Here is an 18,300-nt window from a genome sequence, read left to right as displayed (position 1 = left end):
TAACAGTGGTGGGAATCAAACCCAAGGCCTCATGTAGTAAGACCAATGTTTAACCACTACACCTTGCCACTGGTAAAGTGTTTATTAATTATTAAAAAAAGACATGCTACTTTTGAAGCACGTAATACTTAAATAATTTTACAAAAATTTAAAGTAGCTTTTAAATATAATTGACGTTAATGGCATCATACAAGTACAGGAATAGTAAAATAGTTTACGTAGGTGTTTAATGAGGTAGTGGGCGCGTCACGTAAAGTTCTTAATTTAGGGTTATATCAGATCTTAAACCTACGCACATTTTATTTAAATACAACTTAACCATGTCAAATGTTAAACTTATATTTTATTTTTAATGTTTTACAGAGCAATTAAGTTTTTTTTTTCGTTTACTAAAGATGGATTTTAATTGATCATTTAACAGAACAAAAGAATTTAAATTTATTTTTTTAACTTTATTTTTATGTAAATTACTTAAATCTTTTTTAAATTGAACCTTTAATACAAAAATCAGCACTTTAAGTAATTTAATAAGTAGTAAGAAATTGTATAATTTGTCTATTTTTAATAAATTTTTAAATTATAAATTTAAATAATACTTAATTTTTGTTTAATTAGCATCAAGAAAAATGTAAATCATTCGGTTTTTGATATTTTAAATTATTTAAAAATCTAAACCCGATTATTTTTAAAATGTTTATTTTATTAAGTTGTATTTTAAATAAATTGATCCATTTACAAATATTTTTTTGTCAATATTTTTGACTTTAAACATAAATATTTGTTTAAAATTAAACCGCTTTTAAGTTAAACCTTAACCTCATAAATGAACTTATCAGGTTAAGTTGTTTTTAGGCCAGATTTGTTTAATTCAAGGTCACCAAATATTGTGTTGATAAGAATTTAAAAATAATAACTTTGCATACCGAAGCGCGTACAAAATATAAATATTCAGAATAACCGACTACTATTATTTTCATTGCGTATAAAGTGTTTTAATGTTTTGATTTAATGTCAAACCATTACGATTTTTGTTTTTGTTTTGTATCTTTTAACTTCCCTGTTAACAGTTCCCTTTTTTTGTATATACCTTTATCCTTGATGTGGAAAGGTCGACTTTACCACTTTGCCACCGACCCAGTCTCGAGTTGCCTGTGGCAGTTTGGGATATTATAGATTACAATTGCCCAATATTTATGCTGCTTTAAGTGTTGGCTCAGCAGGAGTTCGTACCGTTTATAGCGCATGAGAGCTGTGGGGATTAAACCCACGACCTCGTGTGTGGTGTAGCAAGTGTTCTTACCACTACACCACGCTGCCGGTCCTTTTTTAACAAGTTGATTGGAACTATGTTAATTATAGTGATTTTAATTTTTATTTTGTAACATTAGATGTTGTTTTTTTGGTTTAAAATATAGTTTGGGTTATGATAAGATATTAAAAAGGTTTAAAGACAAATATTAAGTAATTCTAACCTGTTGTGTTAATTTAAATTTAATCTACATAAACAAGTTTTAAAGGAATCTTACCAGTTGTAAACAAAATTGGGTCACTCGGTTTGCTCCTGATTCCAAGTGACAACGACGACAAGGTGGCGCTATATCTCGTTCCTGCACTCAAACCCGTCACTCTCGTTTCAGTTTCAGAAGTCGGAAAGCTGATCAAGTCCTGAAACAATTTAAATTTATTAAAAAAAGTTTGATTCAAACTTCAGCAAAAACTTTAAATAATTTTAATTTTAAAAGTAAAACAACACAACTAATGCAAAAAAGCCATCATTTAAATAAGGGTTATAACAATGTTGAAATTTAAAACACAACTGTGTATTTATAAAGAAGCTGAACAAAATTTAAACCTATGTCCAATTTATAGTCCAAGAAAATAAATAAAACTTTTGTTTGTGGTGCGCAAGTAAATTATTGCAGGAAAATATAAGTTGAGAGTTGTGTAAATTAATTAGTTAAACAAAAAATATAAATTATAGACAACCTTACTTAAATATTGAGCAAAGTTAAAGCTTTTAATATTTGTTTAATCAACAACAATGTTACACCTGACTTGAAAACACAAAATATTTGATAAGCTGGTCCCTTAGGCCACTGTCGCTACCTGTTTATGACGTCACAATTTCTATTTTTAACAAGCATTGTTTGATAACTATACATAATTTGATAAAACGCTAAAATCTAAAAGTTACTTTAAAAATTATGAATTTAAATAATTTAGATCTTGAGATCCATGTTAAAAAGTTATAAATTAGTATCAACAACATTTATTGATAACAGATAAGATAAACAGAACTAAAAAAATAAACTTTGAATGCTATTGAATCAAAAGATAAGACAAAAAAACTAAAAATATATTAATTAATTAAACGATTGTGATAAATAGTAATTAAAATTTTTTTATAAAATTCTGTAAAATGTATTTTATTTTATCGCATTTATTATTAATATAATTTATACTGGGTTTGGTGACCATGCCATAACATACTTAAAATCTTTATGTAAACATTAATATTTTTGGCATGTTTTAAATCATTAAATTGATTTTGACATTTTTTCCCGTCGCATTGTTGTAATATTAATTGTATATCGTATTTATTATTCACTTTTATCAATGTGCAAAAAAACAAAATAAAAAAACTTTACAAGAACAAATCTTTAAAGTTAAAGTTGTTCCACTAATGATACTTTTAAGTAATCTTGAAATATGGTTATTATACCATTATAATTACCATTCCAAGCATTTATTTATAGTTTAACATTTATATATTGACGTACATAGGAAGTGTTATAAAAAGTTAAATCTTATTCCAGTATTCTTGGATTAATTATCGTTGAAGTGTTTGTTTTTAAAGCGAAGTATGACGTAGATAGTGGTAAAGACGAAAATAAAATAATTCCTTTGTTTGTTAAAATTAAACAAAGGTTGTACAAAAAATTCTAATTTTATTACAAATTTATAATCTCCGATGATGAATTATTATTTTTTAATTAAATTTTAATTATTTTTACCTTTATTGTTGTTTATTACGCAAAATATTAACCTAAAATACGTAAATTTTAATTAGTCATTTCGATATTTCTTAATTAAATTCGCTGATCTTACGTTATTACGCCAACTTTATTAATCATCAAACACACAACCACGTCGCGAAACTTATTATTTTGGTCCATGACTCAATATGTTGGGTTTTATGGTAAAGTTGTTGTTCGTTGTTTTAAAGGTTGTGAGAAAACGTTTTAAAAAATGTTGGAATTTGCCCCTTTTTACTAAATAATTAAAATACTTTTGGCATGTTTTAATAATTTTGGTCCAAAAGGTTTTGGGTTCAAGCCGCACTATTGCCACACCATCTGCCCTTGATTCGGGGTGTTTACAGATGGCTTAAATACGTCATAGCAGCAGACCTAAAGAGGCTGAAAGGTTTCGGGTTCGAACCGCGGCAATGCCACACTATTCTGCCTTAAGCCCGGGTTTACAGATAGCTTAAACACGTCACAACAGCACCATCCTTTTCAAAATGATATAACCTACACCACATTAAAGTGATGTTAAAACTCGTTTTTTAATCATCTGAGATTAAAATGAGGACTCACCGTAGCATTATGGATTGCTTCAACTCTCATGTAGAAATTACTTTTCGTTCCTTCCGTTCTCTCCCATGAGAAGAAGGCAGAAGATGTTGTAACGGATGACTGGTCAAGCATCGGCTCGGGAGTGCTAAGTCCTACAAAAATTATGACGTAACAAAACTTATATATCAAACAAATAAACTTATCATGACGTCATAATCTTACAAATCCTACATTATTTCCGATATACTGGGAAGCGATCAAATGTATTATGACGTCATAACCAACCTGTTGTGACGAAGAGCGATCCTCGCGGACCCCGGGTTCCTTTTTCGTCGACCGCCCAAACATTAGCTACGTAGGCGGTCGCTTGGGTGAGACCCGTGAAGGTCACTTGAGGTCGAGTGACGCGGAGTGACGTAATAAGATCGTCAGATCCTAGGAGTCGAAGCTGAAAATATGGAGGATAAAGTTAAATTAAGAAATTTCTTATTTTACTAAGCCATATCTCAGCCACGACTTTACTTAGTCGCAACTTAGTCACAACTCTACTTTATTAGATCACAACTTGGTCACAACTCCACTTTATTGAATCACAACTTAGTTACAACTCACGATGGCCATGTAGTAACTGGCGAACGGTTGTTCCTCCCATCTTATACTCACTGAGGTTGGTTCAATATCGAATATTCGGCTTCGAGGCGAGGATAAAGCTAAAAACATAAAAGATAAAGATGAAGCAAGTTTTTTTTTTATCATATTTATTTATCCTCGATGTGGGAAGATCGAATGCGCGACCTAAACATTGAGTAACATAAGTTACTCCGACCCAGTCTGGAGTTGCCTGTGCTAGTTTGGGATATTAATAGATTATAATTGCCCGATAATTATGCTGCTGATTAAGTGTTGGCTCAGTAGAAATTAATAATGTTTATAGCGCCTCACTCAAGGGCGCTACAGCATGAGAGCAGTGGGGATCGAACCCATGGCCTCATGTAGTAAAGCTGAGTGTTCCAACCACGCACGTTGAGTTAACAAAAGTAAATAATTTTTACATTTTAGTTTATTACGAACTTATTTTTTTAACAAAGTTTGTTGATAATTATTTAATTAACTTTCAAAAATTATATTTAAAAATTGTATCGCCTTCGTTAACAATTTTGTTTTAAATTTTCGCAGAATTCAGGTTCAAAATTTAAAAAAGCTCAAAATTCCGATTAATTAAAATCAAAATAAACTCGATAAAAAGGACGAAAATAATCCGAAATAAAGCTGAATAATTAATTTGAAAATGTAAATAAATTTGTGGAAAGATTTGATGAGAAATTGTCGTCCGAAACAACGAAAAAATGTAAACAAAACGAGCATAAACCTTTCAGAACCAAAAACAGGATAATCTGTTTAAATTACCCAGGCAATATGTTAAAAGGATTTGTAAGAGTTAAGCTTTTTTAATCTTTGAAAGTCCCGTAAAATATTATAGTAAATCGATTGTTTTGGTAAAAAAATAAAAATTCAGCAATTTTTTAGTTTTTTTAAATCAGCAAATATAAATTATTTTAAAAACTATCTTAAAACACAACTATGCTTAAAATTCTTACTTAGAAAATTGATAAATTGGAAAATTTTTATTTTTTAAAATAATTTTTGTGTAATTTTATTTTTAACAATTAAAAGTTTTCCCTCCTCTACTCAAGTAATTATAATTTATTGACAACAACCGGCAGCATGCCCCAGTGGTCAACTCACTTAGCTTCATTACTTCAGGTCATGAGTTCAATTCCCACTGCTCTTATGCTGTAGCGCCCTTGAGTAAGGCGCTATAAACAGTATAAACTCCTGCTGAGCCAGCACTTAATCAGCAGCTTAATTATCAGACAATGATAATCTATAATATCCCAAACTGCCACAGGCAACTTGGGACTGGGTCGGAGTAACTGATGTTACTCTATGTTGAGATTAAAAAATTAAAATTCCCACATTGAGGATAAACGAAAACTCACGTGGTTTGCAGATGATCCTCATCGTGATGGAAACCCTCCGCGCGAGGTCGCTATATCGTCGATTGATCAAACTTTGTCGGTTGGATGGTTGGGATGCGATCGCTCTCACCTCGGTTCGATCCGCTCCTGTGACGTAACAAGTTAAATAATAAGCTAGTTTGTAACGTCATCAATATGTTAGTGTGTCATCAATGTATTAGTTAGTGACGTCATCAATGTGTTAGTAAGTGACGATATTAATGTGTTAGTAAGTGACGTTATCAATATGTTAGTGAGTGACGTCATCAATGTGTTAGTGAGTGACGTCACAATATTACATAATTACAAGGTCGTTCTAATTTTTCTTTAGCTCGAGTTGTTTACACAAGCATCATTGTGTGACGTCATAGTATGCTGACAATCAAAATGATTGTGACGTCGATAATTGATTGCTACGGTGAGTTTGTTTGTTATCGCATAAATATTACGCGGAAGAATATCAAAGTTGTTTGTTTTGCGTTAATTTTGCAACTTTCCGCCATCAAAGAATATTTTTAAATTCATTTTCCAAAAATTTATTCCAGAATTGTTTAAGGAGTGTCTATGACGTCACAAGAACATGAATGTTGTTGCGGAAATAAACTCGAACGTTGTAATCAACATTTTTTAAATTGTAATTAACGCAAAACATTGTAATTAGATATAACTTATATAACTACTAATTACGTTTAAAAATATTAAATTTTGTCTTAATTTCACGTCATAAAAAGTGGTTATTACGTAACAATGTTAGTGAATCGAAGTTAATTATTACGTAATTATCTAAAATATAACACCAAACCCATTATGACGAAATAGTGAGCTACAACGTAACCTATATATGACTTTTAAATAAATGTGACGTAGTGATGACGTAACAAACCTGTTCCTCCGATGACGACAACGCGACAGTGCCTCCTGAGGTTGATAGCGGTTTGGGTGACGTTGACCCCCGGGGTGAAGGTCCCAATCATGAGGAAACAAATCGCGGGGATGTCCTCACGTCGACCTGAGTGGAATATCAAGACAAAATATTTTATATCTTGTAAGTTAGTGTTTAGTTTATGCTCTATAGTCGGCATTTTAATTGTTGTAATATGGTTACAACTTTTAAATAATATTTGCCCTCGATAATTTACCTGCGCACCACAAACGGCAGTTTTTATTTATTTTGGAGGCTTATAAATTGGGCATACATATATATTGTATTTTAAGATCCAATCTATATTAATAAACAGAGTTTCACGTTAGTTTCGGTGATGTGGTTAAGCGGTTATGGCGTTGGACTACGAGCCGAAAGGTTTCGGGTTCGAGCCGCACCAACGCCACACCAAACACCCTTAAACCGGACGTTTAAGGGTAGCTTATACACTACACATTCTTGCCCAACAAAGATATTTAAAAAACAATATATTTCTTTGGAGATATAGAGAAAAAATAAATAAAAAAGAAACGAGTTTTACGTTAACAAAAAATTTTTGCGAATTCACCCATATTAATATAAAATCGCACAGTTGATGCAATAAACAATAACGATTCTCCCTTTAATGCCACGACTTTTAACAACTGAGTCACTCCAATAAACAAACTCAACCTCAAGTTAGAATTTATTTAAACAAACCCGGCTTTAAGTTAAACATCGAAATATCAAAACCAAAAACATCTACAAGCAAAATAACTTAAATATTTCTTCAATTACGCAATAATGAATTCACATTTATTAAGTGTGACGTCACAGTTAATACAAAAGTGACGTCACAACACCATAAACTACAACAGAGCTATACCAAAACCAACCTTAAAGTTATCTAAGATTAATGACTTCACGAATACTTAATATGACGTCACAACGCATAAAATCAAAAACACGGTCACCAAACCTATCCCTACACCATTTATGATCTCACTACAACCTAATATGACGTCACAAACCGTGTTCTTCGGTGAAGAATCCTTCGTCGATCAAGTGGTTCATGGCTTGAGCGACGTTTGTTCCTCTTCCAGTGATCCTCAGTTGACTGATCGCGTCTATCGCCAACTCCCGCGATTCCAACTCTTTCAATGTTCCGAAGTTCGCGATTCCACTTCCGTAACTATGACGTCATAATATATAAGATTTAATTACTAATATTCATCAAGGTAAGTCCTCGGTTCGATTCCCACTATTTTTTTTTCTTGGGTTAGCTTAAGATATAAACTACTGAGAAGTCAAAAAGGTGAATTAATCAGCATTAAATTAATTAGCGTTAAATTAATTAGCGGTTAAAATCAAATAGAAAACATAAAAATAGTAATAAGTTCTGGCAAGCCAAAACGGTAGATACGATAGGTTGGTTCGATTTACCGGTTCTGGGTTCAATCCCCACTGCTTTCATGTTGTAACATTCTAAGTTAGGTCACGATATAAACTACTGGCAAGCAAAAGCGGTAAATTAGTTAGCAGTAAGTTAGGGTTAGTTAATTTACAGTTGATTTGCCGTAAACCAATTTAACCAGCAGTAGTTTTGAAATAACTTGTAAGGGGAACCACCTACAAAACACGTGACGCACCTTGTAACAGAGATCCGGGTCCGGGTGGGGCTCACCCTCAACCTGTTTACTACATCAGAGAGGTAGGTCCGGATGAGACCGACGTTCCGGGAACCAATGTTCGGGGTCGTTTCGATCAAGAAAAATAGATCAACTCTGGTGTTCACACAATCTGGAATATTAATTATAATTTTTAATTAGAAATTTAAAATAATTGATTAATTAGTATTTATAAAATTAGGTTAAACTATTCTTCGCTCAAAGTAAGTTTTTTTTAATTATTGTAGCCAAAAAGTGTTAATAACGTTAATAGCGTCTTTAGCGTCTTTAGCAGAGCAGTTTTACTGTCAACGGTGGTAATATAAACTTTAAAGACATCTGGCTTGAAAAGCTGACTTTACAATATCAGAATAATTTAGATATTATCAAAGGGTTAATCAGACATGAACCAAACGTAGTTTAAAGATAAATTAAAGTAAGATTAAGACTTTGAATCCTTATTCGGTGTTGCAATAATTTCAGGTAAGGTTTAGAATAAACACAAATTAATTTGGGATTAATTTTCTTTCGAGGAATTTTAAAAGTTTAATCCACCATTAAAAACCTTAAATTCGTTCTCAAAACTTGAGGTTTTTTCTGTTCCCTTAAGCCCTGCTTAAAGATTATATAAATTTTTTAAAACGCGTTTTTTGCGTATTCTAAACCTTATCAAATGTTTCAGTTACTTGTATTATCGTGTTAGAAAATTTAATTTTAAATTTTGCTTTTTAAGATGCAATCGACTTAGACAAAGGCCGCTATTATGACGTCGTAAGGTTATTGTTACTTAAAAAATAAAGTTTTTAAAAAAAAAAAAAAAATTTAAATTAAAAAAAATATTTTTAAAACTTTATTTAAGGTTGAATATAAATAAACACTACAGAGTTAATATTAAAAATACTTTAAAGATTTAATAAAAAGATTTTGTTGGAATCAGATAAACTAAAATTAATTGAGAAAGATTAAAATCAAAATAAATCTAAATATTTACAGGGCGTTTCAAAATTAAATATTTACGACAACTTGTTATGTTTTGGTAATTAAGAAAATATTTACAATTTCTTACAACTTTTGTTTATATAAAATAACACACTTCAAAAAAATTAATAAAAAATTTACAAGAAAAAAATAAACAATTTTAAAAAAGTTGGCATTCAGTTTTTACTGAAAAAAAATGTTTTTGAACACCTAAAGGTTAATTATAGTTTACCTATAATTAATTATTGAATCGTGGTTGCAAATTGTTACGTCGTAAATAACACACGTCGTGTAGCTCACCTTATTATGACGTCATAAAACGCAGTGCAAAAATGTCAAAAAAAATTAAAAAATTATTTTTTTTAATTAAAAAAATAATTAAAAATTACCTTTTGGTACTTGTGCATTGGATGAAGTTAAATATAAAATTAACAAATACAAAATATTCCGAATCTCCATGTTTTCCTAATTTAATTTATTCATCAGTATTCAATAAAAAACCTGAAAATATTAAAACTTAATTGTACCTCTAGGCTGAATTTAAATTTTAAACAAACTTTTTGAAAAGATTAACTTAAAATGTTTTTATATTTTTAAAATATACTTTAATCGCATTCTAATTGCATTTTTAAGTTAAAAATATCCTAATTTTAATTCATTAATTGCGGAAAGTTAACATTTAAAACTAATTTATTAAATCTTAAATTTTTGGCATCAATATCTTCGACTTTTAAACTTTCTGCGCTGCCAATTTTTTACTTTTTTTCACTTTTTTTTAACACGTATTTTTTCTCATTTTTTAATTTTTTTGTGAATGAAGATTTTTAACCTATTTTAAAAACACGAATAATTTAAGAATTCTACGAATTATTTGCAGAATATTACAATTATTCTGGGTAAAAATTGTTAATATTCTCTCTTACACACTAACCCAACTGAAAATAAATTTAAACTTTTCTTTATTTTAATAATTTTTAAACAACTAAGGCTTTGAACTTCGCTTAAAATTTTCGTTAAAAATTTAAGTTTTAAGAAATTTTAAACCGCAAGAAACGAGAGAACTTGACCCCTTTTTTCTTTTTTTCTCTCGCATGAAAGGTAATTATCGGAATTAAAATTTTTAAACAAATTTTTTTTCATTTTAAATTCAAGTTGTTAAGCAATAAGTTAAACAATAATTATAACTTGGCAATATTTTTCGTAAAACTTTAACGAAAAGTGTTTTATTCTTAAAATTGATGGATTTTCTAGTCTTGCCGGTTTAAGGGTTTTTGTAAATTTAATTTTGTTTCGCTTTTAAACCAATTTTAGCCAAAATTTCACGAAATTATTTCCCCCCCACATCAAAATCAAAAATTTAAAATAATTTCAACTCAATTTAAAATTCTTACTTTTGTCACGAGTAACAATCATACATTTATGACGTCACAATACACACCTGTCTGACCCGGAAACGGCGCATGCGCGAACTTTTGACACGATCTATTATTACGTAACAAGGAGACAAAAGACTGGGGAACAGACACGTGACCTTTTGTCACAATCAGCGGCGACGAAAAATTAAAATTTACAATTTTTGAAATTTTTTGGTTTTGAAATTTTTTGTTCATTTTTTATCTCTTGACTTTAATTAACTTTTAAAGATTTAAAATAATTAACATTTAATTAAAATGTTGTTAAAATTAAATTAATTAAATTTATTATCGTAATAAATCATCAAATACACACAAATCCATTTTGCCCACCTTTACCAAGCACCTATGACTGTTTCATCACTCAAATAAAAGTTGGCAAAAAAATAAAAATTTAAATTTTTGTCCAAAAAGATTAAACAAATTATCGTGTTAGTCATGGCCATTGTTTCAACTATGACATCATTAATCGCGATTATTACGTAATAAAGGAGAAAAATTGCTATTTAAATTTAAACAGGTAACAGTAAGCAACAATCACCGAGTTTTATGATTTTAAAAAAGATAAAAATTTGAGAATTTAGAAAACAGGTCGAGCGAGAATTAATTGCCCGAATCGTGATTTCTTGAAAGTTTAAATAAACCAAAATTTTTCCAAATTTATTTTTCAAAGTTTTAAAATTTAAAAATAATTTTTTAACATTATTGAGATATATTCTCCTAATTAATTTTCGGTAAATCTTCGTTAAATTTCTACGAAAAAAAATCGCTTAACATCAAAACAATTTAATTAATTAGTAATTAGCAATTAAAAAAACATAAACTTGACCTAATACCGAGTTTTAAAACATTTTTTTAAATGTAGGAAATAATTTTGTTTATGATTGCAAATTACGTCCTTAACTTTAAAATTTTGTTTTTTAATTAACTTTAAAGTAATTTGAAACTAATTAAAAACTTTAAAACACAACTTTACAACCCTCAAACGTATAATTAAGTAATTGTGACGTCATATTTGAGTTATTGTTACTTCATTGTGACAAAGTAGTGTGTGGTTAAACGAAAATTTAAAAGTGGTTCAAATTTTTAAAATAAAAAAAGTTTTTTAAATTTTTTCTTAGAATTTCAACATTTTTGGCATTTTTGCAAAAAAAAACTTTAAAAAATATTAACAAACAACAATTACTTTAGTTTAATTTATTAATATTACGAATTCTATTAAAGTTATTTCAAATTAACATATTTTTTTAAATCTTCGCATATCATTATAACACTTAAAAAATTTTTTTTTTTAAATTTGCTAAAATATCTGAACTTTTTTTAACCTAAAAAACCGGAATTTACCGAAAAAATGCAGCAAAAAGTTTCGGCATTTCAGCAAGTTTCGGCATTTCAGCAATAACTCGAGGCTAAAACGTAATTTGCAAACCTTGAACCAATGTCTTAACCACACTTACTTTAAAACTTACATTATTCTCATTTAAGGATTTTAACTGATTTTTAATACATCAACAACAAGAATAAAAATTTAAAACTTTTTACTTTTTAGTAATTTTATATTAACAACACCACTAACAATACAAAAACTTAAAAAATACTTATAAAATTTTTCGCTTTTTTTATCAAAATACAATTAACTTATTAGTAGTTATAACTCTTAAAAACCATTAAATTCTAACTTTTAACAATATAGATCTTTTATGTAAACCAAAATGTTTAAATATTATCTATTTTTATGCCAAAGTTAAAGTAAAAATGCGCTAAAATATTTCAAACCTACTGACAACTTAAAACCTTTTTTAAACTTTGTATTTTTAACTTCTATATTATGTAGTTGCTCTCTATAATTAAGCCTTAATTAAAGGTAAAACTAGAATTGCACGGAGCGCTGAATTTATTGAAATTAGGCGAAACTCGTTTCTGTGTTTTTAACTTTTAGCTTAAAGCGAGGATTGGACCGAAACCTCGCCTTTTCGCAAAACCTGAATCCAAACAAACTTAATGAGAAAACACTTAAAAATTAAGCTAATTAGTGAAATTAAAAATATTATTTAAAGTCATTTATTTTTACATTTTAGTTAAAGTTTCGATACTTTTAACAAAACTAAAACATCCGCGGATGACGTCAACTTTTACGAGATCTCGTAAATCAATAAAACAGGATCACTAGAATATCCGTCCACGTGGGTTGAAGGTTAACCCTGAAGGTCAAATCCTGAAGGTCAAACCCTGAAGTTCAAAGTTTCAGAGGAAAAAAAAAATTTTTGTCGAACTATTTCTATTTAACACGAATATTTACAAAAAAGTTACTAATATGACGTCATAAACAATAAAAATGACGTCACAATAACAAAAGTAGTTCAAATAAATCCCTGACAATATAAAATAAATAAATTTAAATACTTATGACGTCACAATAACAAAACAAAACAAGACAATGACGTCATAATGAAAACTATATACAGATATTGCACGTGGTACCCAGACGGAGAAATAAAATTTATTTATGACGCAATAATATAACTTTTGATGACGTAATAATAAACATTGACATGTTACAAAGCACACAGAATCTTAATTTGGCAAAAAAATTCTAGAATCAGAAAAGGCTAATTTTAATTTTGACGTCACAAATTGTTAAAAAGTGAGTTTAGTTCAAATAAAAATTCTTCCGCGAGAAAGTTTTGCAACTCAACTTTTTTTACGTCAGTTTTGCACTTTTATGACGTCACAAATAAGAAAGTTTTAAACATCGCTGTAGTTAATTAATGACGTCAGCAATCTGAACTTAAATAATTTTTGTCATCCAAACCCCACACAACAATTTGATGACGTCATAACGTTTACACGAAACCCTATGGTGACGTCACAAAGTTAGTGACGTCATTGTTCAGAGCTGACGGGAACGGAAAGTTGATGCCACCTTGCTTGTGGTTTGTTGCTCATGAGGTCCCTCCAGTGGTCGAACTCTTCGCCGCTAGATGTCGGGCCAATCTCCAAACAACCAATCGACTCCTTTCGTTCCGCTCGGTTGATCTTTACCCTAAGTGACGTCATTAAAAATTAAAATGACAATTAAAACTATGGCGTCACAACTTTGTCAATCTCTATAAATATACGTCACAGTTCTTGATTATATACGTCATAGCACGATGACGTCACTTACCCGAGATCGTGCACCACGTGAAAGTGAATTTCGAGCTGAGGTAGGACATCTAGCGGCACGGGAAAATTGATCGCTTGGTTGTAGGTGGGGTGGCAGGTTCGCTTCTTGGTCGAGGTTTTCTTTTTCTTCAACAAATTTCCCTCGTGGTAAACTGCGACCCGAATGTAAGGATCTAAAAAAAGCAGTATTTATTGAGGAGCTGTTGTGATATGTAAGTTCAAGGGCAAATAAAAAGGCGTTGGTGCGGCTCGAACCTAAAACCTTTCGAACCCTAAAAGAATGTGGCATGTTTCATCAGAAACACCAGGCTCAAGGGCGAATAAAAAGGCATTGGTGCGGCTCGAACTTGGAACCTATAGGCTTGTGATCCAAAGTTATTTCTGATGCTATAAACGATTATATGCATAACTATCTTTATTTATATATAAAAAGACTGGTGTGTGCGTGGGTTAATAACTACGCTTAAATGTTTGTTATTACGGCAAATAATATAGAGCCTGTTAAGTGGTTGACTTGCAGGTTATATAAAAGTTAAGTCGCGTTATAGGAATGTGAAAATAACGAATTGTTATGTAATATTGTGTTACGTAACAATCAATTAAAACTAGAATCAATAAATCGATTTCTAAAATTAAAATCAACTTAAATTTCGGATTAAAATTTTCTTTTAAAACATATAATTTAAATTTTAAAAAAAGCGTAAAAAACAAAGATTTAATTAATTTAATCCCTTTTTTCGTATCACTTTAGAGTAAGATTTTGTATAATTTAAGCTATCTGTTAACACCTACACTCATAAATTTTTTTTTTATTTTTATTCCATATCCTGCTAAGGGTTTAGGTTTTGATATTTTTTTATCGGGTAAGGGTTTGCTGTTGTTACTTGTTTAAGCTATCTGTAAACGCCGGGCTTAAGGGTGATTAGTGTGGCATTGGTGCGGCTCGAACCCGAAACCTTTTGGTGTGTTTAAGCTATCTGTAAACGCCGGGCTCAAACACAAATAATGTGGCATTGGTGCGGCTCAAACCCAAACTTTTGAACTGGTAGTCAGGCGCCATATTCATAATTTTTTTGTTCCATAATGGGATATGTTTTTGATTGTTTTTTAGAGTAAGAGTGTGCTGTTGTGACGTGCTTAAGCTATCAGTAAGCGCCGGGCTTAAGGGTGATTAGTGTGGCATTGGTGCGGCTCGAACCTGAAACAAATTGGCTCGTAGTGCGACACCATGACCCCTATACCACACTACCGAACGACTTTACAAACTGTATTAAAAATTGATTATTAACAAAATACAACCCCACCTGGCGGTTTCTTATCCTCCTCACTCCCCACTTCGGGTAATCCCCTCGCTTTAAGCAGAACAACTGTGAGTTTCTCGGCACTGGGTAAATACCCTAACCTGATCAAAATATCACCAGCACTTACTCCACTGCCCTGAAAAAATATTTTAATAACTAACCGCACTTAATACGTCATAATTAAAGATTGTGACGTTTTGTGACGTTTTTAAATGTATTTTAAAATTAAATTAAAATTTTGAGCTATTTTATTTTAATCGAAAATTAAGTTTTTAAATTGGTTTACTTTTTTGTTTGGAACCGAGATCGGTTGAATTTTCTTCCACAAATCGACTTTGGACTCGAGATTGACCTCGTTTAACCTTTGAACTACGACCCCGGTACATTCGTCACGTGAGTATTGATCGTAGTTAAAAAATTTAATCTGAAAAAAAATCAAAAATAGCAAAAACATTTTATCTGTTCGGTTTTATATAAAAGTGACCCAAAAAATATTTTAATTGTTTTAAAAAACTTCAAAAATTCCAAATTTTAAACAAACAACGAAATTAAAACAGTGGTCTTCTAATACACAAAAGTTTAAATGATTTTGACCCGAAAACTTTACTCAAGTGCATCGAATTACTGTCATTTTATCTGCTCCATGACGTCACAATCATTAATTATTAATCGAATCAATATCGGGTTAAAATAATTTGTAAAAACAATTAACTTTTATTTTACTGAAGGTTTTTCTTCTATAAGGAACTTATATAGTGACGTCATAAAAACATTGTCACAATGACAATAGTTGACGTCACAACTTATATTTCAGTTCAGGTTATGACGTCATATATAAACTTTCGACAATTAAAACCGTTAAGTAACTGAAGCTACCTTGACACCGGTAACTAATACTTTATGACATCATAAAGCATGAATTACCATTATGACGTCACAAACCTGTATTGATTTATGTTCTAGATCTTGTTTAGGAACTTCGAATGAGAAATATTCTTGAAATATTGGATCGACCGTCCTACGAACGATCATTGTTTTCTTTTCAACCTTTCCAGGCAGAAGAGTGAGGGAGCAGTAAGGATCACAAGTACCTGGGATAGAAGTTGTTGTAAATGGCTTGAATATTTTGGGGTGTTCCTGGTTAATTGTCTGCTCTGCTGTTGGTATTTTAGTTGTTGTAATATACTCGCAACTCTCAACTAATATTTTCTTGCCATGATAATTTATTTAAGCATCACAGACGGAGATTTTAAACGTAGGGTCTTTAGTTCGATCCCCACTGCTTCAAGGCTGTAGCATCCTTAAACAAACTTTTAGTTTTGTATTTTTTTGGGTTGATTCCCGCTACTGTTATTTTGTCGCCACCTCAGGAGAGCCATAACACTTAGTTACAACTCTTGGCTTTACCACATGAGGTTCTGGGTTCGATTCCCACCGCTCTCATGCCGTAGCTCCCTTTAGTAAGGTACTATAAACAATATAAACTCCTGCTAAGCCAGCACTTAATCAGCAGCATAATTATCGGCCAATTATAATCTATAATATCCCAAACTGCCACAGGCAACTCGAGACTGAGTCGGGGTACCTTATGTTACTTCATGTTAAGGTCAAAATGTCGACCTGCCCACAACGAGGATAAATAGATAAAATGTCAAAAGGTCACGAACTTGCGCAGAGTTTAGGTTTAAGGAAGCGAGCTTGGTCGATGTAAACTTTCAAAATATCAAACTTCTCGTCGAACTCCAGCGAGAAAAATACTTGAGGTGGTTGTTTGACGTCACTATTTGATGACGTCATTTCCTGAAAAAAATATAAATAATTTATTTTAACCACAAACTTGATTAAAAGTTGTCCAAAAAGATTAAAAATTAAATTTTAGTTTAACACTTGATAATCACTATGAAACATCTGTGTTAACTGTTTTTGTAATTAATGTTAATTAATTAATTAATTTCCAAAAATCCAATTCTAGTTTAATTGTTACCGGAAATCCCCTAAATCGATCAAACCCAATAAAATTTCATTTTTTGCTCTAGTTTTTTTGACAACTAAATTAATTATGACGTCATTTAATGAGTTATAATTAATTTCGATCGCAATTTATTTAAAAAGTTTAAAACTGACATTTTGTGACATAAAATCAATTTTTTTTATGACGTCACAAGGCTCTAAGGTTTTTTGCGCCAATGTATTGTGACGTCAACTCATATATTTGACATTACCAAATGATACATTTTATTATGACGTCATAATCTTACCTTATCATCGGCATCTGAGTTGTACAAGTTGGGGTTTATCGACCCAGGATCAATTGGGGTGTACATCGATATCAGGGACTTCCCCTCCATCTCAGCCACTATGACGTCACAAAAAATAGAAAGCAATTTAAATAATTTGTGTGAAATTTACTTTTAAATAAAGATTCGCGAGGTCTTAGGTTTGAAACCTGCCCATGCCAAAATATATTTAAATAATTTATGTTCAATTCTAGGGTCCCGGGTTCGAAACCAGCCAAAGATTTAAATTATGACGTCACAAATAGGTAAAATATTCGACTTACAATCCTCATTTCCTTGCTCGTATTTGCTTCTTTGTGGAAGAACAAAATCCGGGCTCCCCTTCAGCTCCCGGGCGGTAAACTGCTGGCCCGGAACCGGGGTCCGCACATACGAAGTATCAGCGTAGGGGAATTTTGCCATGTACGAACTACTTCGGTTCTTCGTCCATAATCTAGAACATCTATCCAAGTATTCGGCGTCTCTTTGTCGCTTTCTTATGACGTAATAAACCCCGAAACAAATAAGGACAAACGATATTATGCTAACAATGGCGATGCCCGCGATCGCCCCTCCAGACAACATTCTCTTAATCTGGACCTTACGTTACCACCATCGTGTCTATGAAAAATTAAAATTTAATTAATTAAATTAATTAACGATTATCAATAAATAGTAATTTTTAAACGTGAACATTGTTTCTACTAATCTAGTATAAATATTAAAACTAGAATATTTAAAACAATTTGATTATGTTAGACAAACTGACTTCCTTGTTGACCCATTGTTTTAAAATCGAAAAAAAATAATTATGACGTCATAGTTTAGTTAGCGCATTAAGAAAATTCCAACAATTGTTCAATGTTCTAAAATTAATTTTTCTAAACTTAAATTTTTCGCAAAAAAAGCAAAAAATATTTTTCACCGGAAACTTATTTTTAATTAATTAAATTTCGGTCACTTTATGTAAACATTAGAGCAAACATTTTTCAAAATAACGCGCA

At 30.8% G+C, this 18,300-nt stretch overlaps 2 protein-coding genes across 3 annotated transcripts in view; both read right to left on the bottom strand.

Moving 5' to 3' along the window:
- Positions 1-9,641, bottom strand: part of LOC145743690 (titin-like) — a 69,392-nt gene extending 59,751 nt beyond the window's left edge. For both annotated transcript variants that reach the window (XM_082561723.1, XM_082561724.1), the window contains exons 1-9: positions 9,532-9,641; positions 8,147-8,297; positions 7,529-7,689; positions 6,480-6,605; positions 5,579-5,704; positions 4,191-4,288; positions 3,864-4,026; positions 3,600-3,730; positions 1,527-1,665 (exon numbers count right to left, since the gene is read on the bottom strand). In XM_082561723.1, the coding sequence (XP_082417849.1) occupies positions 1,527-1,665; positions 3,600-3,730; positions 3,864-4,026; positions 4,191-4,288; positions 5,579-5,704; positions 6,480-6,605; positions 7,529-7,689; positions 8,147-8,297; positions 9,532-9,601 (1,165 nt within the window). In that variant the 5' untranslated portion in view covers positions 9,602-9,641. The remainder of the gene's footprint in view (positions 1-1,526; positions 1,666-3,599; positions 3,731-3,863; positions 4,027-4,190; positions 4,289-5,578; positions 5,705-6,479; positions 6,606-7,528; positions 7,690-8,146; positions 8,298-9,531) is intronic.
- A 3,033-nt stretch (positions 9,642-12,674) lies between these two features.
- On the bottom strand, positions 12,675-17,910 carry LOC145742564 (synaptotagmin-5-like). Its single transcript, XM_082560341.1, has 8 exons — positions 17,581-17,910; positions 17,279-17,376; positions 16,688-16,820; positions 15,963-16,111; positions 15,307-15,444; positions 15,024-15,156; positions 13,721-13,892; positions 12,675-13,597 (listed from the first exon to the last, which is right to left on the bottom strand). The coding sequence occupies exons 1-8, from the start codon at positions 17,879-17,881 to the stop codon at positions 13,438-13,440; spliced, it is 1,284 nt and encodes a 427-aa protein (XP_082416467.1). The 5' UTR covers positions 17,882-17,910; the 3' UTR covers positions 12,675-13,437.
- Between the last annotated feature and the right edge of the window lie 390 nt (positions 17,911-18,300).

The sequence above is a fragment of the Corella eumyota genome, chromosome 2 (genome assembly GCF_963082875.1).
Source record: "Corella eumyota chromosome 2, kaCorEumy4.1, whole genome shotgun sequence".
In the NCBI taxonomy this organism is placed as follows: domain Eukaryota; kingdom Metazoa; phylum Chordata; class Ascidiacea; order Phlebobranchia; family Corellidae; genus Corella; species Corella eumyota.
Note: the sequence above shows the minus strand (reverse complement) of the source record. Positions and strands in the feature narration are given on the sequence as shown.

Excerpts from the sequence above, each read along its gene's own strand:
- LOC145742564 (XM_082560341.1), bottom strand. The coding sequence starts at position 17,881 with ATGTTGTCTGGAGGGGCGATCGCGGGCATCGCCATTGTTAGCATAATA. Across the intron at positions 16,821-17,278 it reads ACTCAGATGCCGATGATAAG|GAAATGACGTCATCAAATAG; the intron begins GTAAGATTATGA and ends TATTTTTTTCAG. Across the intron at positions 13,893-15,023 it reads GGAGGATAAGAAACCGCCAG|ATCCTTACATTCGGGTCGCA; the intron begins GTGGGGTTGTAT and ends TGCTTTTTTTAG.